Source organism: Epinephelus lanceolatus, chromosome 19 (genome assembly GCF_041903045.1).
Source record: "Epinephelus lanceolatus isolate andai-2023 chromosome 19, ASM4190304v1, whole genome shotgun sequence".
Taxonomy (NCBI): Eukaryota; Metazoa; Chordata; class Actinopteri; order Perciformes; family Serranidae; genus Epinephelus; species Epinephelus lanceolatus.
Genome location: NC_135752.1, coordinates 23,393,288 through 23,416,284, shown reverse-complemented (window position 1 = coordinate 23,416,284; position 22,997 = coordinate 23,393,288). Strand labels below are relative to the sequence as shown.

At 41.6% G+C, this 22,997-nt stretch overlaps 1 protein-coding gene across 1 annotated transcript in view; it reads left to right on the top strand.

The window, feature by feature from the left end:
• Positions 1–22,997, top strand: part of bcr (BCR activator of RhoGEF and GTPase) — a 123,330-nt gene that overhangs the window by 87,780 nt on the left and 12,553 nt on the right. The window contains exons 5-15 of the mRNA XM_033647116.2: positions 3,465–3,572; positions 7,403–7,463; positions 7,588–7,640; positions 8,033–8,173; positions 17,089–17,210; positions 18,756–18,921; positions 19,112–19,231; positions 19,638–19,713; positions 19,915–20,019; positions 21,964–22,038; positions 22,493–22,590. Of these exons, the coding sequence (XP_033503007.1) occupies positions 3,465–3,572; positions 7,403–7,463; positions 7,588–7,640; positions 8,033–8,173; positions 17,089–17,210; positions 18,756–18,921; positions 19,112–19,231; positions 19,638–19,713; positions 19,915–20,019; positions 21,964–22,038; positions 22,493–22,590 (1,125 nt within the window). The remainder of the gene's footprint in view (positions 1–3,464; positions 3,573–7,402; positions 7,464–7,587; positions 7,641–8,032; positions 8,174–17,088; positions 17,211–18,755; positions 18,922–19,111; positions 19,232–19,637; positions 19,714–19,914; positions 20,020–21,963; positions 22,039–22,492; positions 22,591–22,997) is intronic.

Genomic DNA, 22,997 nt, shown 5'->3' with positions numbered 1-22,997 from the left:
TGTTAGGGGATGAATGAGGTCAGTCTGAGACAAGAATAGTTATTAGCTTACAGATGTGTAGTAGTCCTTTATCTATAGAGTACTATTCAAAACTCTAATTATAAAGTGCTTCACACAAGGCAGCAAATTAAAAATCAACAATAAAAGCACTGACTCAGTCGGTCTTATTTCCTGAGGCAGGTTGTTCCAGTGCCTTCAGGCCCTGACTGCAAAGTCTCTGAGGCCTGTAGTTTTAAAAGAAAAGTCTGGTTTGCTGCAACTTGGGTCTAGTTTCGTAGCAGGCAGACAATCAGACAGGTTATTAAAAGTTCTGTATACGACATGAGCATTAATGTAGCAGCAACCAACTTTTCGGTATGTAAAGATGCAGTGGACTAATGGTCTCCTGAGCAGAGAACGAAGTCACGCTGTCACTGTGTACGTTGTAATCCAAGCTTCTCTATTCTTTGTTGTAGAGGACGCACATGTATGTTAGTGCATTTGAGTCCCTGTGTGTCTCCCATTGACTAGCTCATTGCCACTGCGCTAATACAGCGTAACGCCCACCCTCCAGTCTTGCCTGGTTATCATTGTTAGCTCTGTCTGCACTGTTGCCATTCTTAGGCCCTGATCACACAGAAAGTGTTTTAACAGCTGGAGGCACCTTTTTGTAATTGTTTTTAATGAGAATTAAGCTTTTTGCTCGCGTTTCTTGTGTTGCGATGCGCCTTGTGTTTCTGTGCTCTAGACGCCTGGCGTTTTTGCCAGAGCATTCTGAAGTCCGTAAGTTGAAAAAACTTCAACTCGCAACAGAAAAGCGCCCCACATCATCCCTTTTTTCGTCACCTTTTTTCTCATTGCGCAATCGGATGATTTGAGAGGCGAGTCTTCTGTGGTGGTCACCACGACAACTTTACAGTTGGTAAACAATGGAGGAGAAACTGGTGGTAGCGGCTGCTGGATACTGATTGATTGATTGATACCCAGAGCTATACGGCCAGAAGATAGACAGCAGGTTGTCAAACTGCCCCTGAGACATCCTAAAATATGTCTGGTGGTACTCCCCATGATCCACCCTCTTTCTTAGGGTCTCATGTACCCACACAGATCTGTTTCCCTGTGCCCAACAAACTATTTACTGACAGCCACTCAACTAAAGCTAGAGCAAGTATCCTCTGCTTGTGCATTTTAAGCAAAGATACTAATTACTGTGAAAAAATAAATTAAACATTAGATTGATAGAAGGAGAGAAGGTTAGTTAATGGATGTGATGCAACAATAAAAAGGTGCAGCAAGCGTTTTTTTTACTAGTGGCATTCAATTTTGTAAAAAAGCAGCGTGGCACGCCTTGCGTTTTCAACCTGCAAAACGCTTTCTGTGTGATCAGGGCCTAGCACTGATCTTAGCACCATTCGCTGCTAGCCCCCAGCTCCGCTACCTCCATGTTGAGAGCTGTATGGAGACAATTCTGGCTCAGCCACTGAATCATAGATATGTACAACATCTATTGCACGTCTGTCCATCCTGGAAGAGGGATCCCTCCTCAGTTGCTCTTCCTGAGGGTTCTACCATTTTTTCCCCCATTAAAGGGTTTTTTTGGGGAGTTTTTCCTTATCCGCTGCGAGGGTCCTAAGGACAGAGGGATGCCCACAGGTTAGAAAACAAAGTCAGAAACAAATGTAGTTTTCATTACTCAAATTGTCCAATGTATATATATTCATCATAGTTTACAGACCACTTTTCTGTTTCAGTTTTTACTCACTGTATTTACAGTAGTTTCTCATAAAGAGTTTTCCAGTGCAACTTCTGGATGCACTCACTTTCGGTTCAACCTCCAAATAAAGTGTTTCTGATTATCTGGCTAAACTGCCGGCTTGTTGACAACCTCTCTGATCATCTGACTGCTCATTTCTTGCCTGACTTTATCAATAGACATTCATTACAGCTTTGTTGCCATGGTTCCAGATCTCAACAATGAGTACAGTACCATCAGATAGAAACAGTGACCAGAACAATGAAAGTAAGACCACAGTTGTAGGGCTGGGCAATATATTGATATTATATCAGTATCATAATATTAGACTAGATATTGTATTGGATTTTGGTTATTGTAATATGCTACAAGATTGACACAATATCAATATTGAGGAATGGTCTAAAATATTGTGATTTTGATTTTCTCCACATAGCCCGGCCCTATGTAGTTGTAATAAATCTGAATTACCTTTTCAGCTTTGTGTCTGTAAAGGACAAAAGACATCCCAAATTCCTGAAGCTCCACACAGGCTAATATGGGACCAGAAGGTCTGAACTATAGCGACATGTAATGAAGAGCTTCAAAGTTAATAATACGTGTTCAATATACTCAGCTAAGATTTTTCTGGGGCATTTGGTATTCTTTATAGTAGCGTGTGTAGCTCTTACACACAAAGCCCATCTCCACTGTACTCTCTCCTCCTTCAGCTTTTGTTTGGGAGAACTGATTGTCCCTTTGTTCGCCGTCGAGATGGATCGCAGCGCTGGCAGGCAGCGTTTGGTGGAGTTTTATTCAGCCATCCAGCTTCCTAAATGTGCTTTCATAGCCTCCGTTACACCAGTCATTAATTACTCACCCAGGCACAGTGCAGGTCTCGACGGTTGCCCGGGCAACCAGCCCATCTGCGAGGTGCACCGTGGATATGTTGCTGTTGTTGTGACTGTGATGTGTGTCTTTCCTTTGCTGGTTGTTTTGTTCGATTGTCTGCAAGTCATATACAGTCTCTCAGACATGGCTGACTGGGCTGAATCTCCTGTCTCAGATATGGAATTTCAAGGATTATATATCTAAGTACTGCAATTTAGCATTTTAATAACACTGAGAAGGTCAAAGGGGACTTCACATTGTCTGTTGTAAAGATTTGTCCATTTGTCCATATTTCAGCTGCCACTGTCCAGACTTGAGGAAATTAAGTGATTCACCAGTGCTGTACTAATTTATTGAGGCTTTACAGTAACAGTCCAGACGAAGGTATTTACTGAGCAGGCTACATTATAATGCTGTGCCTTCATTCGTCTGGCTGCCCAGTGTCTGTTTTGTTTCTCAAATGCTGTTCTTCATTAGTTTGTGTCATGTACATGCCAAATATAGACTGAGGGTATTTTTAGAAAAATGGTTTATTATTATATTTAGAGTTGAAGCAAGGCTCCAGATTGTATGACGTTAAGGAATGAAGTGGTGGAAGTCAAGAAAAGGAAGCAGTGAAGAGGACCGTTGAGTGTGTTTGGATGTGTCTGAGGGTTTCATTGCTGTAACTGTCTTTACAATGAACTGTTCTGTCCAAGAGCCAGCTATTTATTTCTCTATAAAGAAGATCACTTTGAGTTTACTGTCACTGTATTCACATTTTTATTTAGAATTGAGGGATGAATTTTCTGACAACACTTCAATATGTCTACTATGTTAATTAAAAACACCCCTCCTCTGTTTCTTTCTTTCTCTCTATCAGGCCAGCCAGCTCGGAGTTTACCGAGCATTTGTGGACAACTATGAACTGGCTGTGGAGACAGCGGAGAAGTGCTGCCAGGCCAACACACAGTTTGCAGAAATCTCTGAGGTAAGAAGGATTGAGAAAAGACTGGATAACATCACAAAGCAGGGATAGAAATACCAGGGTTTTAGATGTGGGGAAAGGAATTGGACCAAAAGTGAACAGTTGCTGGTTTAACCTCTACCTTAAAGCATTTTACCACTGTGTAAAATCAGTGAAACACTTAACCCCCTACATACCAGCAAATCATCCAACTGAGTTTCACAAGTTGTTCATGTTTTGTTTGTCTTGTGTAGTTATATCCATATTAATAAAAACAAATTGTCCTTCCTGCTGCAGCTGGGTAGTTTGTAAGAGAAAGGCAGCGTCACCTAGTCAAACGAAAATGATGAAGTAGATAAAACATAATGTTAGATAATGTCTTTATAGGGCAATGAGCAGTTCCTGTGGGGTGTTATATAGTAGGAAGAGTCTATTTTCAGTGTGATCTCATCCCTCATCCCTACTATTTTGATGCTTGGGCAGAAACTTTTGCGTTGTATCTTGCCGGAAAAGGGGCTGGCAAAAGGTCACAAGTTGACTTCTGTTACCAAGAAAGGGACTGCAGCTAGATTCAGGCAACTAAACTACTTGGTTAGGGTTAGGAAAAGATTGTGGTTGACTTTGGTTTCATGAATCGACTCAGTTGAGAAAAGACTCATGTAACAAAACAACTGAACATTAACTTTAAAGGGAAATTTCGGTTTATTTCAACCTGTCTCCTATCGTCCTAAATTTGTTTCAAGTCACTAGTGACATAGAAATAATAGTTAGCATGTTAGCCGTTAGCCTAGATACAGCCATAGCATCAGACCTGTTAAAACTTAATTGAACGGGCATCCTTTCAAGTGCAAAGTTAGTCCACTAAACAAGCTTTTTCTCCACAAAGACCGCCTAATATCGTTAGGATAAATGTCAGAGAACATACAGAAAACGACATGTAAACGTGTTGTCTTACCTTACCGGTGTGCTGCCATGTTTGTTGTTTACCATTTAGCTAAGGCTGCAACCGGTCCCATTCCTTGCAACAGAGGTATTCCTCTTCTGTGGGCACTGGGGCACAGCATTCACAGGTAACGTTACACCACCAATCTCCAGAGCTAAATCCTTCCAGCAGCCATTCCTCCTCTGTCGTCCTCTAACGTTACCTGTTGTGCCTCTCTCTCTCTCCTCCTCCATTCTTCAATTTCATGAAGCTCTTTGTCAGTGTATTCTGGCTCAAATAAATAAGGGCGGCCATCGTCTCTCGATGTGGAAAGCCTATATACTAACATTCCACATTTAGGTGGTCTTCAGAGTTGTTGTCTTACCTTACGGTGTAGTTACCATTTACCTCTGCTTCCCAAAGCGCGGCCGAAATATCGCGAGAACAAGCAGTGATCTCATATTGTGCCTGAAATCTCGCGAGAACAAGCCGCAGCAGCTGCAAAGCAGAACCGGACGGTAGCCTGAAAGGTTCATTCATTTATTTTATGAAGGATTTATAGAATAATGGCTGACTTTTTGCCAGACTTCGACTCTGTGGAGGAGGAATTTGATTTTGCAGAGTTTGATGGCCGCCCTTATTTATTTGAGCCAGAATACACTGACGAAGAGCTTCGTGAAATTGAAGAACGGAGGAGGAGAGAGAGAGAGGCACAACAGGTAGAGGACAACAGAGGAGGAATGGCTACTGGAAGGCTTTAGCTCTGGAGATTGGTGGTGTAACGTTACCTGTGAATGCTGTGCCCCAGTGCCCACAGAAGGGGAATGCCTCTGTTGCAAGGAATGGGACCGGTTGCAGCCTTAGCTAAATGGTAAACAACAAACATGGCACCATACCGGTAAGGTAAGACAACACGTTTACATGTCGTTTTCTATATGTTCTCTGACATTTATCCTAACGATATGAGGCGGTCTTTGTGGAGAAAAAGCTTGTTTAGTGGACTAACTTTGCACTTGAAAGGATGTCCGTTCAATTAAGTTTTAACAGGTCTGATGCTATGGCTGTATCTAGGCTAACGGCTAACATGCTAACTATTATTTCTATATCACTAGTGACTTGAAACAAATTTAGGACGATAGGAGACGGGTTGAAATAAACCGAAATTTCCCTTTAATTTCACACGACACAAACACCAGTCTCCTTGGTCAAAGTCCTGAGCTTGTTGGACCCATGCAGCTCCCCTCCCGCCGCCCTAATTGGATTTTAGCACTCTTTACACTATGTCCGTTGCTCTAAACGTCTAATAATGACACAGATAGCTGTACATTGGAGTGGCTCAATGGAAGCATGATGCGTCTGGTGCCCATGACACTGTCCAAGTCGCCTGTTTCAGTGCCGTGGTAGTGAGACCAGGCTGCTATTTTATGTCTGCTTAATTTCTATTAACAGAATGTATGTTGAATCTGTAGGCAACAGTACAAGATTTTGGAATCGGAAGCTTTTTGGTTTTCTTTTGTAGTCCGAGAAGTATTGACCAATCACATTTGAGTGGCAGGTAGATGTGGAGAGCAAAAGAGGTGGAACTTTTTGATTTAAATGTAATTTCAGAACCCATCGGATTTCGTCTAATGTCGCATTAGCTTTTTAAATGTTTTTTACCTGCGTTCATATGCAAATACCTGTTTATAGACATCAGCCAGAAAGAAGGAAGTTTTAGTCCCAATATCCACTGGCTACACCAGAACCCTCAAAATGTAGGCTATGGCCCCACAAGCTTATCATCATCAGACCGATAGCTGATATTGGTGGTTGTTTAACAGTTCTGTCCCTGATGCACTATACTTGCAAAATGCTTTGCTATTACCCACCCACGCAGCTTTAAGCATTTCCCTGCCTTTAAATTTGCATGTTCGGCTGAATATTTCTATACAAATGCAGCCAGAGGCAATATATTGTGTGTGTGTGTGTGTGTGTGTGTGTGTGTGTGTGTGTGTGTGAACGTCAGTTAAATTAGGGGACAATGCAGAGGAGGGTTGCTTGGTCTCATTCTCATTGCTGACCAGGAAAATCTGAGCTCAGTATCACCTACACAGACCGTAGATGAGCCTTGGCAGCATAATAAATTTGTTCATTTATCTTTTCCCCGAACACAAGTTTCCAACAGCTTTGGGGGCTCAGAACAATTTCTGTTATCATAGAGACGCTAGATTTGAAAACACTAATTCTCCTGCCTCCAATCTACTTTTGAAGGCTGATGTAAGAAAATTGACCCTGGTTTTAAACCAGTAATCTACAATCCCACAAGTGTTACATTCAAACACTCTAACAAGGTTGGGAATTGTGAAAGTTTAAACAGTATTACAGCTCTCTTCAGACATTTTGGGATTTTGCTGTTTCCAGCAACTACAAAAATGGGTTCAAGTGATGTTGGAGTCTTTATGAACTACAGTATGTACAGTAAATTGGAGCAGATGTTCATGTCTTGACTGATAAGCTTTAGGATATCAGGATAAAAATAAAGTGCGGGGTTGAACAGAGTATGTTGAGCAGTCTTTGAGCTTTTTTTTTTTTTTTTTTTTGCACATGTTCTTTCACGTAGCTTCTGATACACCATCAGTCTTCGTCTATGTTTTATGAGGTCTACCAGTTAGCACTGTGGCTGGTGTCCACATGCAGGATGGGGAATTCATCATCGACGGTTGTTAATGGCCTAAGTAATGATGCATGACTCTGAGCCATCTGAGGAAGATGGTTGGGGGGTGGGGGGAGCTGCTGAGGATGGCATAATTAATTTGGAAGTGGATGACCTCAGAGCCTGAGCAAGAATAATAACCTCACTATGTTTTCATATGGCCAAACCATACTGAGCCGGTTTTCAGAAGTCTTTTTTAAAGGGTGTTCCTCTTTGAACTTGCCATTTGTCTCCAAACAGAACCTGAAGGTAAGGAGCCCCAAGGACTCCAAGGACCAGACGGCCAAGAGCTCTCTAGAAGGTCAGTCACTTCATGCTAGTTTTAACTTGAATCAAAATATAACACAAATTAAAATGCGCACGTATGGTATATTAATTCAAACATATCAACAATTAGTCTTGTTTCTCTCCTTTTTCATGTACAGCTTTGCTTTATAAACCAGTGGACAGAGTGACTCGCAGCACATTGGTACTTCATGTAAGTAAGAGTGACGCTGAAGCAGACACGCATCCTCATTATGCCGCATAATAATGCTGCTCACAAATTAAGCCTAGAGGGCATGACACAGGTGATCACAACCCAACTGGCCAACACTGTCAGAATAAAAAATGCATTATTATTTTCTTTATGTCAGGGATTTCTTTCTCCATCTCTAGAAAGCATTTTTTCCATCAGCACCCATCCCAGATATGTGACAAATTACAGATTAGAAATGACCACACATAGAGAAGTCCAAAAAGGCTTGGGTTTATGAATCACAAACCTTGTTTTGACAATTCAGCCTCCTATGGGAACGTCTTTAAGGGCTGCACTGTTAGTTTTGTTTTTCAGTGGGTAAAAAAATTTCTCCATCTACTGCTGTACTCTAGGACTTGCTCAAACACACGCCCACCAGCCACCCGGACCACCCGCTTCTGCAGGACGCCTTGCGGATCTCCCAGAACTTCCTGTCCAGCATCAATGAGGAGACGACACCCCGACGGCAGTCTATGACTGTCAAGAAGGGAGAGGTGAGTGTAGCCCAGATTTATACTTCTATATCTGTATCTGTTCAACCAGCAAAATTATGTTTCTCTGTATCCATATGCGAATGGAATACTGGAAGTGAGTGTGGTTTATACAATAAAGCTGAAAACACAGCAGTCACATTTGTTGATGTGTGTCGAATTCCACCCCCAGCACACACTGGACACGTCGCACTGCAGCTTGTGAACAGATGACCACATGAGGTTATTGATGCTGAAAGATCTGTGCCTCTTCCACCTCTCCATTAGCTTAAAATCTTGCGGGGACACCCACTTAGTTCAGTTGATTTCTCACCAAAAGAGCAGATCTCCAGAGCTATGACTCACCAGGAAGTATCTCTTTGGCTATTCTCTTTATAGTGACAGGATTGTGAGTCGTTTAGCTCAGGATATTTTCCATTCCCTGTCACATACGAGACAAAGCAACAGCAACAGGGCTCTCTGTATGCATCAGTGGTGAGGTGGCGAGTCGAGCTGCCATAGGAGCAGAGAAAAAGAGCTGCTATGTGAGCTGTTATGTACAAGCAGAGAGTGAGTGGGGGAGAAATGCATTTAATTCTGAGGGTGGCGAGACTGGAAATAAGACAGTCGCATAAAGTGCCTCAGGGTGGCACATCAACACTCATCTTGCCACCGCCGATGTGGGGTTGTACATAGAAAATAATAGGGGCGTATTTTTTGACCCGCGATGTTCACTGCCGGCGTCGGGTAAATGTTGTATTTTCTAACTGAATGTTTATTGACAGTGAAATTGTTGTGCATTTAAAGCATCAAATTGATTTAGTTATGGCATATAATTAATTATAACATATATTTCTACTTCCTGATACTGTACTTTTTAATCTCTCATTCTCTTTCTTTTATTTTTATTTTTAATTAAACCAAGTTTTGTAAACTGTCTGAACCCCACCACTATGATATGCCATAAAAAAACAATACATAAAAAAAATAAATATGCCTTTGAAACAAATAAACGTGCCTATGAAATAAATAGATATAGCTATGAAATAAATCCCGAAATAAATAAGTTAGGAAGTAAATATATCAGTAAATGTTAATATACATACAGTATATAAATGAGCCAATATGGTTTAGTGAATAAATAAATGGGTTTTATTTGAGAAAGGAAGTTTTTCAAAGACTACTTTTATTTATTTGAGAAGACTTTTATTTCCTAATGCCACATTTATTTCCCAGCTCATTTTATTTCCAACTGTAAAATTTTCCATCAGATATTTTTAGGCTGTTTGTGTATGCCAAAATTGCATGAAACCTATGGCCAATACATACAGTGCAGCATGTTGCATCTTAAACACATTAATATTGACTGAAATACAAGGTAAAATATCTTTTTTTTGATAATAGAATTGGGTTTTTTAAATGGAGCAAATTAACACATACAAACTACAGATTCTGTGCTTCATTTTGACGTCTCCTTCTCCTTGTAGTGACAGTGATGATCGTGAATGGTCAGCTTCGAGTAAAACAAATATCTGTTTCCATCACATTATTGACGCTTATTGATTATTCGGATTTAGATGCATCCCTGCTAAAGATATAGTCATTATTTCATCAGTTTAACCCTTTGCAGCTCTGATGCCGAGCATGCTGATGATGACATAACCCCGCCCTCTAAATGACCATGAAGTCACTGCCAAATGAATGTTTAGGCTGCCGCCAATCTGCAGCCTAAAGCAGAGCCCATGCCCTTATATGGTCATACCAGGGTTGATTCTGTGTTTGCGCTGTGTCTCTCTGGTGGCTTCCCATCCCTCCCATCTCCTAACGCAAACACACCCCGAACACACACACAATCTACCCCCCACTGCCTCTGTCATCCCCGGAGATGACTTGACGCACATGAATGGACTCCTCTTGATTGATAGCTTGCGTGACACGGCCGTACATAATGCCTTGTAATGAGCCACCGGTCCGCTCTGACTGGCAGATTCCAACTTAATTATTCATAAATGGAGGGTGGGAGCGAAGGAGCGAAAAAGGCTGTGCCGGCTCCTCCCTCTGCTCACAGGGGGGTCATTACTGCACCCTCTCCACACACACACACACACACACACACACACACACATATACACTTATCTACTCTCTGTTCCATTCACTCGCTCTTTTTCTCTTGTTTGCCTTTGAACATGCACACACACCCGGACACATGCGCTTCCCCTCCTATCCCCGCAGGCCCCAGTTCCATCCCAGTCTGTCCGTACCTCCACACCAGTCATCAAATATTTATCATAGATACATGAAAGTAGCACATGGAAATCAATGGGACTCATTATATTGTACCTTAGAGTATATAATACGCCTCAGGTTTTCTTCTGCATTTTCACCAACTGAGCTGCAACATACAGTATAATGCGCTCTGAAAGATCGTCGTTACCTGGAAGGGTGATGTCTTGCATTCAATGAGGAGGACAGTGCTTAAACCAAGGGGTTGTTGAGCAAGAAATACAACTTTAATCCCTTATAGTAGAGGAGATTTGTTTGTAATACTGCTTTAATAGCAGTAATTGCATTTAACAATGAAGCAGTTTTAGCTACTACCGCATTTAAACTATCAAGTAAACATTAGCGAGGTGTCAATGTGTCATTCTTGGAGAGTTATCCCTGATGGTTTAAGGGTGTAGGGCAGTGGTTACCAACTGGTGGGTCACGGGTCCATCCTGACTGGTCCACAAGTCACTCATGAATGTGTCAAGTTAGTAAAAAACACACTTTATGTTGAAGTACAAGGAATTTCCAGCACAGAGCTTTTATTTTGAACTGCTGTAGAGTTAGTAAATAACGGATAGCTACTTAACAGAGACAGCAAACTAGCTCGATGACATGGCCAAAGCAAGTATGACACTGAATGTATTTAACTGTATGGACCTTAAACTAGTGACTAAGGAGAAATCTGGACCCCATGGCTGGACCAGTTGGGAACCACTAGGGAGTGCTTTTTCAACATGGCTGTATTGTACATCTCAGCAAACCACAAATATGTTACATTCGTACGTTTCATACGTGTCATATCAATGTTTCTAGTGACATAATATATAAGCGTACTATGTCATTAGGAGGTTGATGGCTTGACTTATAGGTGAGACACCTGCCAGGCTGCAGACCACTGCAGACTACTGTTCGAGACCAACAAACCACAGCGGTTTGGCATCTGGAGTCATCCCTGTTTTCTGCACCTTTTAGCCCCATAAATGTGGGTGGTTTTTTGTAACTTGTGGCGGTTTTTCCACCGGAGACAGCGCACAGACACATCGCTGCTTTTCCTGCTGGAGTTGTGCCACCAAAACCGGGTTTTATAAACCTAGACATTATCTTTCTTGAACATTACCAAGTGGTTCTTGTGCCTAACCCTAATGGTAACCACAATGTTGTTGAAACATAAAGTTTTAATGCATCCCTGCCAGATCTGGCCCGCTATAGTGTGCCAGGTGGCCTGCAGACCATTTTCTTCCTCACAGTAAGAAATAAATTGATTCACACTGGACATTTTTTTTGTACTTTTAATGTAAATAAGGTGCGAGACTGGCCTCCTTACATTTTGCAAAAGTGGCCCTCAAGCAAAGCAATTTGAGTATCCTTGCTCTACATAAAACAGACAAATGTAACATACAGGTGGTTTGCAGAAATGTATAAAGCATTTTTCTGGCAACCAGGTTGAGTTAGGACAAATGATGAAGTATAAAGAGGCCAAACTGCTGATTTATGATCTGACCTGACATGTCGAGGATTAAGGGAGTGCTGAAGTGTCACTCTTACCCTCCATGTGCGCACACTAGCAAATAACCTGTGGTTTGTTCAGTGGAGGCATGCAGGAGCAGAGTAGCACAAGTGGCCCCCAGAGGCCCTGCCCCTGCCACACAAGGGGAGGGCACAAACAGAAGCTGCTTAATTAAAATGCAAATGATGGCACTGTCTAAATCTCAATTCACCTCCTCGCTTTGCTTTGTTTGCCTGTGGGAGAAGATGTGCCCCTGATGTGACTGTGTGTGAGTGTATGTCGAGTAGAAATGCAAACCGCTTTCATCTGTCTACACAAACTGGTCCCCGTACACACAAATCAGTTTACGCGCACATAGCGGCAAAACACACAAGCGCAGAGATGCCCCTTGAAGCGTGCGTTCTAAAAATAAACACGGATCTTTTGTAAATTCATACCATTACTCGCGCACACGCTCTTAGCGAGGCTCCTCCAGGAGATGGTCAATATTTAATCTGCGTTCTGTGCTGTCAGCGGGCTCTGCCCCACGTCGCTCTGCCTCAACATCGGCATTGCTGATGTTCCGGTCAGCTATTATGAGAAATGGAGAAAGTCACATTTCTCCTACTGGCTGTGCAATATTATGAAAATGTCATCTGATGCGCTGAGACAGCTGCTTTGTTAAGGATGTCTTTTCCCCCAGTAGCAGAGCGAAGCAACAGCGTAAGCACATTTTTAAATTTATCAGATTACTGATGTCGGAATGAGCCTCAGCTGGAATATGTGTCTGCATCCAAAGATAAAACAATGAGCCTTAATTAATTCTTTTAATATCTACAGGCATTCAGTTAATGTGTCAAAACCTTCATTCAGTGTTAAAATAATAAAAATCATGAGAACAGCATTATTCAGGCTATTAGAGTTTTTTTCTGCTCAGTTTATGATTAAAAATGAATATTTATAATCTCTTAATTCTGATTTAATGCAGTCAGAACCCTTGTTAAGAGTTTTTCTAATGACAGATTTGAATGTGCAGGTTAAACAGATGCTTCTGTGTCGCAGTATTTTAGTGGTCTGTCTTGCTTTATCCCTTCCCATTCACTCTCATTCAATCCCTAATCTAGCTGTTATCCCTTACTTTGTTTTATCTCTTTATCATGAGACCAATGGGAAGGAAGATTATCACTGAGGCCTGCTGGGCAGCGTAGTTTTACTGTAGTCATTTCAAGTCCAGATCACTTACCTGGATGTTTAGACAAATCTAGTAGCTCCTGTGTACGACAATTCCGCTGACAATTCATTTTAATCTGCATCAGTCAGGGTTAGTAGTTCGTCTGTTAGGGTGCTTTGTGTCTAATAATCCAACCTAATCTACTGTTGTATTTTCTGTTCCACAATCAGGGAATGAAATACTTAGTTTGTCGCTCTTCTCTGATCACCAACCTAAAAAAGTAATAATTAAAAAGTGACTTGAACTCGATTTTGGAGAAGGTAAAACAGCTGCACTGGGGTTGGAAGATGTACTCTAAGTCTCTTGAACCTCTGACCACACCCTGTGATGTCATAGCTAGGTGTGGTCTGTCATAAATGTGACCACAGCCAACTGGCGATGTAGCATAATGTACCATAATGCCACGCTACTTCACTGCTGCCCAGGGTGTGGAAAAAGCATGTTGCCACCACTGGCTGGTTGGACAAGCAGGATTGCAAGACTGGATGCAGTAACTCTGCAAAAAGTTAAAAAGAAATAAGAGGAGAAAACAAACAGAAGGAAGAAGTAATGTAGTAGAAAGCTTTGAATCTCTGCCTGAACCCGATTGTGCCCGGCCCAAACCCAGTGCTGTAATGTCTAATCATACCCTGGACTTTAATCGGGTTGGGTTCTCGCCGATTTCCCGGAGTTAAAATGATTTATGTCCATATAAAATATCAATTGGTTAAGTTTACCTTCACTACACGTAGCGCTCTGCTGCTCTAAACCAAATAGCATATTCCAACAGTGCCCGAATTTATGAATGGTCCAGTTTGTGCCAGAATGTGCTCTGGTGTTCGGTGAGGCTATTTACGAACATGCTCCATGTCACAAATGTCTGTTACAACAGTCGTCATTTAGGGCCATTAGTCGCCCTCATGTTTACGATTTTTATTGAATTATTAAATGATATATTTTGGGCGTGGCAACACAATGGTTTGAGTTGAAGGTGTGAGAAAGAATAGTATCAGTAACATTGTTAACACTGTGCTACATTACAGAGAAATACAAACCGTACTAATGAACCTTCATTAATATAGGCCTATGTTTTATCTACAAGTGCACGTCACACACTGAGCGAGCCGCCTGTTAATGACGCTGTCGGCAAAGCAGTAATGATTGTGCTAAGTGGCTAATGGGCATGTAGCTACATACATGTTTCAGATGATACGTCATGTTTGTAGTCGACCAATGAAGATGAGTTTACATATCACGTTGGGTTCGTCCTTCACCTTCTCAAAATGATCCCACACTTTGGATTTCCTGCCCGACATGTTATTAACTAGCCTGTGGAATAACTGCAGGTATAGGTGAAGATATCCACAGTGTCCAATGTCAGTTTCTCCACTACTGTACATTGGTTTCTGAAAAGCAATACATGTTAGCATGCTGATGTTAGCGTGTAGCTCAAATCCGTGCTGTGCCTTGTTTCTATATCTATTTATATTTTACATATGACAGTCTAATCCCTACATATCCTGTATGTAATTGGCAGTGGATTAAATGCCCTTAAAACCTCAAATCCGCGATCACATTACAGCGCCCAGTTGGCCAAAGACCAGACCGATGGTGCATTGGTGCTTTTAATACACATACATACATACATACATACAGCATATCTACAGCTTCATTATCCCTCATTCCCTCAGTTTAATGCTGTATTTGAGTAATGTGCCAAAACTGAGTGGAGCAGTGTGACTCATGTCTCCTTCTACTGTACTGTACTTGTCCTAAATATAGACCGACATGACAGCATGTAGATTGATAGAAGTAAGGCAAGATGGAGCCGTGTTTTATATTCTAGTTAGAAAATATCCTCAGGGGGTTACATTGCATGTGGAATCACTTCATAGATGTGTCACTCTTGTGCCATCAAAGCCCCAAAACCCAAAGATGGAGACTGAATGATGAACATTACAGTAACCAGAGGATCATTACAATTACATTACAATTTGATCGTATCTCAGCGTGTGTTACGACACAAACTGGACCAGGAGATTACATGAGTGCTTGTGTGTGGTCTGACAGATGTAGCATCCCAGTACTCACTAGAGAAATATGCCATATAGACAGAAGGCAACTCATCTGGAAGTTATCTATCACAGGTCGTCATTATTGCAGGCTTCATTATCTAGCCGGTATAATGAATAATTACATCCACCACTGGGAATTAGACTTCTATTAAATCCTTATTTCCAGGATCAGGACATGATTGCAATCTGCTGCAGGATCTTCATGTGTGCTCGCAGGCGCATGTGCATGACATGCCTTAACAGATCACTGCAGTGGAGCTGTGTCACATGGCTTTGGTATCTACAGTAAGAAACTGCGGCATGACATGTGTTCCATTGGGAGCTGCTCCGTCCCTGCTGTCGCTCTCCCTGCATTCTCTTTAAGGCATTTACCTTCCCTTTTGATGTACTCTCAGGCTCTCTCTGTCTTTGTCACCCTCGCCTCACCCTCTCCGTCATACGTGACCGTTAACACCGAGTGACACAGCATGATCCTCGTCTTTGCCAGCAGATGCCCAGTCAGGTTTTGTAAGCACGTAAAGCTCTCCTGCACAAACAGCAGCTCCACTTCAGTGTGCTCTGGTGGTGACAGTAGCTGTGTGGTCATGATGGAGGGGGGAGGAGGGTGAAGATAGGGATGTGATTTGTTCTGAACAAGTGTGATGTCAGGTTTCATGGCCTTGCTGCTGGGGTGTTGTAAGTGTGTGTATTAAAAGTTTTTAACAGATCCTTGTGGACGAACGTACTTCCGGATTTGCTTAATTTGGAGAGCAGTAGATGGACTGTAAAACCCCTTACGTCTGCGTATTGGTAATGTTATAGCCCATTAGCTGCCATTCCTTTTGTCAGTGTTTCTTACTATAAAAAACCTGCACCCCAAGTGGCAGTGGCAGTGCCTGCTCGACACTATTTAATGTTTTAACTCTTGTTATTTATGATATCTTTGCAGAAGTTAAATGTATTTGTCATTAAAACAAAACATCAGTTAATTACCTCAGATAAATAGCTGCAGTCAAGCTAAATATCCGAGGTAAAGCGGGTGAAATCAGCATGAAACTTGCAGAATAATTGAGCAGACACTGTTTCAAATGTCAAAAACTCTTCACACGTTCACACAAATCATAAATTGTGCAATCAAAAGAATGAAATCAAGGGCAAAAGTTAACTAGTATATGTATTTAGAAGGTCCCATCCCTGCTAGATGCTACCTGCTGTGTTCGCCTGCTGAGTTAAAATACAAACTTTCATTTTATTCTCTCAGTTTTTTCCAGCAGACCTCTCCTGCCTAAACGTTTCGTACCGCACACCACAAGTAAAAGCAGGGTTATGAGCATGTGAAAGTGGATCGTTTACTACTCAGTTGTGGTTTGGCATTTCTCTGCTGCCTGTTATTGTTCTAAGTCCGTTCTCGTAAATGTGTTCTCTAATTTGGAAAATGGCATCACTGCCCCCTTTTGGCGAGTGACGGTATTACACATCTCATTATATAGTCTGACATCAGTGATTCCCAGTTTGCCGTTACCTCATTCATTCTTCTGTAACCTGGAAACTGATGATTATGGCAGAATGTGACAAAAGCATCAGTTTAATCGAAGCAATTAAAGGGAAAACCCTCAACCTTTTTTTGGATGCAAATTTCAGTGATTATTAGTAGGTTGCACACAAGCTTTGTCACTAATAAAAGAGTCAAGCAGACATTTTTGATGATGACGCAGTAACTGAAACTGAAGTCCAGTCTCTCAGTCTCCTTCCACTCTGTTCTTTATCTTGTCCTCTCTACATTTTCTGCTAGTAAAAGAGGACTGGTAAGGTGGGAAGAGAGGGGAGGGAGAAGGCTTTGGGTTGCAGCCCCGATACAAAAGCTCTGCAATCTGTTCTGACTGTGTTACTGACCCACCACTGTCGTGTGTCGTTGCCACAGAGCCGTCAGCTTCTGAGGGACAGCTTCATGGTGGAGTTGGTGGAGGGGGCCAGGAAGCTGCGGCACGTCTTCCTCTTCACTGATCTGCTGCTCTGCGCCAAGCTGAAGAAACAGATCGGAGGGTAAGGAATGCATCTTATCCTCACTGAGTTAAACCACAACTGTGAAATACACCAAAATACAAACCTCACTCATACAATATTTCTGAAAATGATGGGAAAACTGAACACAACTTACTATGATGTAGGTGAAGATTCTCAGTCATCCAGGTCACAGTAATCTTAAGTGCTATATCGTAGGAAACTAGACTTGCCTGAGTTCCTTTAAGACGTTTCACCTCTTATCCAAGAGGCTTCTTCAGTTCTAACGGACTGGTGTGGAGTCGCAGGCTTCATTCTTTGTGTAGGTGTGGACCCTTACAGAGTCATTGAGGTCACATGTGAGTCGTTGACCCACCCGGCCATCATGTTTGACACACATGCTGAATGAGAGGTGAAATGTCTTTAAGAAACTCAAGGAATTCCAACTGCCTACGATAAAGCACTTAAGACAACTGACTATCCAACACTCATTCAAGATTTGAAGTTTAAAGAGACATTTCACCCCAAAATCAAAAATACATATTTTTCCTCTTACCTGTAGTGCTGTTTACCAGTCTAGATTGTTTTGGTGTGAGTTGCAGAGTGTTGGAAATAACAGCCATAGAGATGTCTGCCTTCTCTCCAATATAATAGAACTAGATGGCACTCAGCTTGTGGTGCTTAAAGCATCAAAAACACCTTTGAAAAACTCAGCAGCAATGTCTCTTTCCAGAAATCCAAAAGTTTCACGTAGGACCTATTTTCTTTGTAACGAACTACACTTACCAACTGTATCACCGGGCAGAAGGAAGTGTGCATCTACTCATGGACAAGAGGCTTGTGCTCTTGAAAGCATGAGATGTAAACTTTCATGGCGTCTTCCTTGGCCGAGCTGCACGCTTCCTTCTGCGCAGTGACACAGTTGGCAGGTGTAGTTCGGTAGAAAGAAAATAGTTCCGACATGAAACTGCTCACAACAGGGTCTGTGGATTATCTTGAGTAACCTGGTCATGATTTCTGTAAAGAGACATTGCTGTTGAGTTTTCAAATGTATTTTCTGGCACTTTGAGAACCACAAGCTGAGTGCCATCTAGTTCCGTTATACTGGAGAGAAGGCAGACATCTCTACTGCTGATATCTCCAACACTGCAACTCACACCAAACAATCTAAATTAATAAATAGCACCACAGGTAAGAGGAAAAATATGTATTTTTCATTTTGGGGTGACTCATTTTGCGCTTCTTGTATCATGTTACCTACTAAAATGGAAATATTTATAGAAAAAAATCGTGTTAGAATTTGTATCATTGATCATGAATTATTCAAATTATTTAAAAATGTGTTAAAAATTGTTTTAAAAAACACTTTTTCATAAACACAAGTAACCTGCTTCTTAATTATTGTACAATTGTCTCATATAATTTCTATTTTTCTCCTCTTTCCACTCACTCCTACACCACCATTCCTCCATGTCTTTTATCCATGTATAATCCACTCCTCCTTTCATACTCCCTCACATCCATCTTTTATACTCACTCTTCACCATCCATCTCCTCTGCTTTTTTCTCCTCCTGCTCCCTCTGCAGTAAAAACCAACAGTATGACAGTAAGTGGTACATCCCGCTGACTGAGCTGACCTTCCAGGGCCCCGAAGAGACCGAGCCACTTACCATCCCCCAGGTCCCCGATGAGGAGCTCGATGCCATGAAAGTCAAGATCTCACACCTCCGCAGTGAGATTCAGAGAGAGAAGGTAGCGCTTAAACACTGTTTCACTAAAATCTGTTCAAGAACTAAGAACAAAAGTCTGGTTTTCAGATTGATAGCTGCATTTTTTAAGCTTGTCTTTTGGGTTTTGAAAGAGTCTCATACAACATGTTAGATATATCCAAGGTAAGGTTTCCCACGCAAACAGTCAAACGTTTTTACCTCTGTGATTTCAGAGAGCCAACAAGGGCTCAAAAGTCATTGACCGTCTCAGGAAGAAGCTGTCTGAACAGGAGTCTCTGCTGCTGTTAATGTCTCCGAGCATGCCCATCAGAGTCTACAACAAGAACGGCAAGGTGATGACACTCTCCAACTTCATCATCATTTCTGCCCCATCATCCTTCCTCCTCCTACTGCTCCCTGGACGCTCTTCTTCTCCATATTTCATCTGTTCTTCTCATTTCACTGCATTTTTGTCGTCCTCTGCGTCATTGCCAGCACAATATCCCCTCGCTGATCTTCCTCAAAATGAATTCTCCTTGATGTGTCTCAGACTTTCTTGTATCAGCGTGGAGCAAATGCTGTCTGATAGCTTTCATCTGTTAGAGCTGCCTGAAAGAGAACAAACGACTACAGAGCTAAAATTTTGATGTTATAGATTTGCAAAGATGGCACATGTCCTTTTAATTTTTCAGCACGCCTTTCCTCAGATTAATCGGCAATGAAATAACAGCCATTCTTTTTGTCTGTGTTTGTGTTCAGAGTTACAGTTTCCTGATTTCATCCGACTATGAACGTGCAGAGTGGAGGGAAATAATGAAGGAACAGCAGAAGAAATGTAAGTGTCCCAGAAATGTCTGATCCAAACGAGGATATATACATTTTTTATTCGTGTAAAAGGCAACCTAGGCACTTGAAACATGTTTGCAAAATGTGGACACATGTACATTAGCAACTACCAATCCAACAACTTTGTGATGAAGATGGAGAGACCAATGTAAGGTGTCATTCACATGTACATTTCTTGTCCTCTCTTAAGGTTTGAAAACTTCCTCCTTGACATCCATGGAGCTGCAAATGTTGACCAACTCTTGTGTCAAACTGCAGACTGTCCATCACATTCCACTTAGCATCAATAAAGAAGGTAAGGTACTATTTTTTACATGAAAGTTGATTTTAAAGGAACACTTCTCCCACCAAGTGAGCATTCGTAAATCAATTACTCACCACATGCAGTGCGTGTGCTTTCAGACCTAGAGTTGTCTTGCTTTGGTCTGAATCAGGGACAAATTTTCTGACAAAGTTGAATAAGTGCCTAGAGCATTTACAAGCGGACCAGATCAAATGCCTTGTGTGAGAAAGCTGCTCTTGATTGGTCAGAATTTCCATGCGGGGAAAATCCAGGAACTAAACAAAATGTTGAGAACACTTGCAAGATAAATGTGACACTTTCTAATGTCACAATGGAGGGACAACTACGCAGGTTGATTTTAGTGCTGGTCATCGTGGACTATATTGCTGTCATTGTTCATTTTAGTCAAACCATACAGTGGCACGGCTCCAACTAGAAAACAATGTTTTGATGCATTGGATGTGCTGAATGTGCATATTAAGGCAGTGCAGGAGGAGGTGCACATTAATAATCCTCCAGGACTGTAACATGCTCATGTTTAACCCAAACAATGTGTCATGTGACTGCAGTTGGTTCAGATCAAGGTCGGAACACGTTCTCACCACAAACGAACCGCACCAGAGTTCGTTTGTAACCAGACCGAGACCACCTCTCCAAGAAGGTCTGCCCAAACGAACCGCACTTAGGGGGCAAACAAACTTGAGTTAGATAGAACCGAACCAAACAGGGCAGGTGTGAAAGCTCCCCTAGTTTTTTTTTGTATGCCTCCGGTGAACAAAGATTATAAACACTGAGAAAATTCTTTATAAATTGAAGTAAAAGCGCTTAGCATCAGCAAAACTACATCAAAACATCCGTTTGCAAACTCTAATGCAGCATGTGCAGTATAACACAAGTTTCATTTAACCCGTATTTTGCTCAGTAGTTCCCAAACAGCCTTTTCCCACAAAAATGAAAATTCAACTTAACTATGCTCATTCAAAGCCAGACTCCATTTACAAAAATAGTAATTTTACCTCACTGAACACAGGAGCTGCTGGTCTACCACTGCCTCGATCACTTATCAGTTGTTTGTTTTTGTGTAACTTCGGTGCTTAAAGGCTTTGTTCGCACTCACCAATGTCACACAGTAGCACAAACAACCTACCATTTGAGGCAGTGGTAGACCAGCAGCTCCTGTGTTCAGTGAGGTAAAATTACTGTTTTTGTCAATGGAGTCTGGCTTTGAAGAGAACATAGATAAGTTTCACTTTCCTTTCACGTTTCCCGTCAGTCAGGGCTGTCTGTTTGGGAAATACTGAGCATACAAGTGAATAAATGAGACTTGGATTATACTGCAGAGCTGCATGAGAGTTTATGAACAAATGATTTGAAATAGTTTGCTGTTGTTAGATGCTATGACTTCAATTCATCAAGAATTTTCTTCTTTTCTTTGTAACCGTGGTTGCCTCACAAACATAGTGTGGATGGGATGAGTAACTGATACAAATGGTCATTTGGGGGATGATGTTCTCCTTTAACACTGAAATGCTGTTCACTAAAACAAAGTCGTCTGTATCACACACCGATGCTCTCACATGATGGATTAAATAGATATGTTTTCACAATGAAATTATAAGCTGTTTGGGGCTGTATGTATAAATGTGTGGTTACACTTTCACACCTCCTTAAACACATTCTTTTTCTATACATGTCTCGTACGGCAGCTCTGTTGTTCACCACAGAATGCTAGACAAAATGCCATGGAAAGAAATGATTATGATTAATAGTTGTGATTGAGATGAGGATAAAAACTTCACAGAGTTTTAAGCCATGTGTTTTATACTGTACAGGGCTGTTTTATCCCTTCCTTCCATGTCTGACTCTGCTCCAAAACAAACAGAGATCTGCATGCTTTTCTAATCCCTCCTCACTGTCTTTTTTCTCTCTTTCTCTCCTCACTGACTGTTTTTCCAGAGGATGAATCCCCCGGTCTCCACGGGTTCCTGAATGTAATCGTCCACTCTGCCTCCGGCCTCAAACAGAGTCTGAGTGAGTCATTCACCTTTAGCCTTCCTGCGCACAACAGAAAATAGACAAAATTAGTTACTAAGAAAAGCTCTACTTTAATGTGACCGCAGAGCAGTGGAAAACTTACAGGGTATTTTCTGGTGGGGACTTTTGGAAGAATGTGTTTCCCTCAGACTTTACTTTTATTTTATGTCCATCTTTCAAGTCTCACTACTTGCATTTTTGTTCGATTTGTAGGAATTTACACTTTTAAAAAGTATGTCTTCTGCTGCTGGTTTGGTGTATTTCCTGAGTTGTGTAACACCTGCATGAAACATTTTGACAAACTGACTCATTCCTAAGTTGCTTTCTGGGTAGAACATCTAACATTTTGCCAGTTTGATTGCTATGTAAAGTATGAATGTAATGCATTCACAAACAACCCTTCAGTAGCCATATAAATGTCATATCTTATCAACCCTTTCCTCTCTGTCAGATCTCTACTGCACATTGGAGGTGGATTCCTTTGGCTTCTTTTCAAATAAAGCCAAGACGAGAGTATATCGATACACCACTGAACCTAAATGGAACGAGGTAAGAGACTGGCACAATTTAATGCACCTGTACATATTCCAGTTGCAATAAAATGTCCATTTGCAGTCTGTATTAAAGGAACAGTGTGTAAAAATTAGGGAGATTTAATGGCATCTAGCAGTGAGGATTGCAGATTGCAACCAGCTGAAACTTCCTCTGGTTCCTTTAGTGTTCATTGTTCAGGAGGTTTTTACCAGGAGCCGAATTTTCTGCAGAGGTCTCTTCCTCTCCAAAACAAATGGACCAGGAGTCTCATTCATAAAACAGTGCGCAGGATCCATACTAAAAATGTATGGACAGACAAAAGCCAAAACTGGCGTGCGCCAAAAAATGTTCAATAATTTCTACAGTCTGGCTTCCACCTCTCCATCTGTTTCCTGTGTCCAAAATGTTCGTAAGCATGGGTC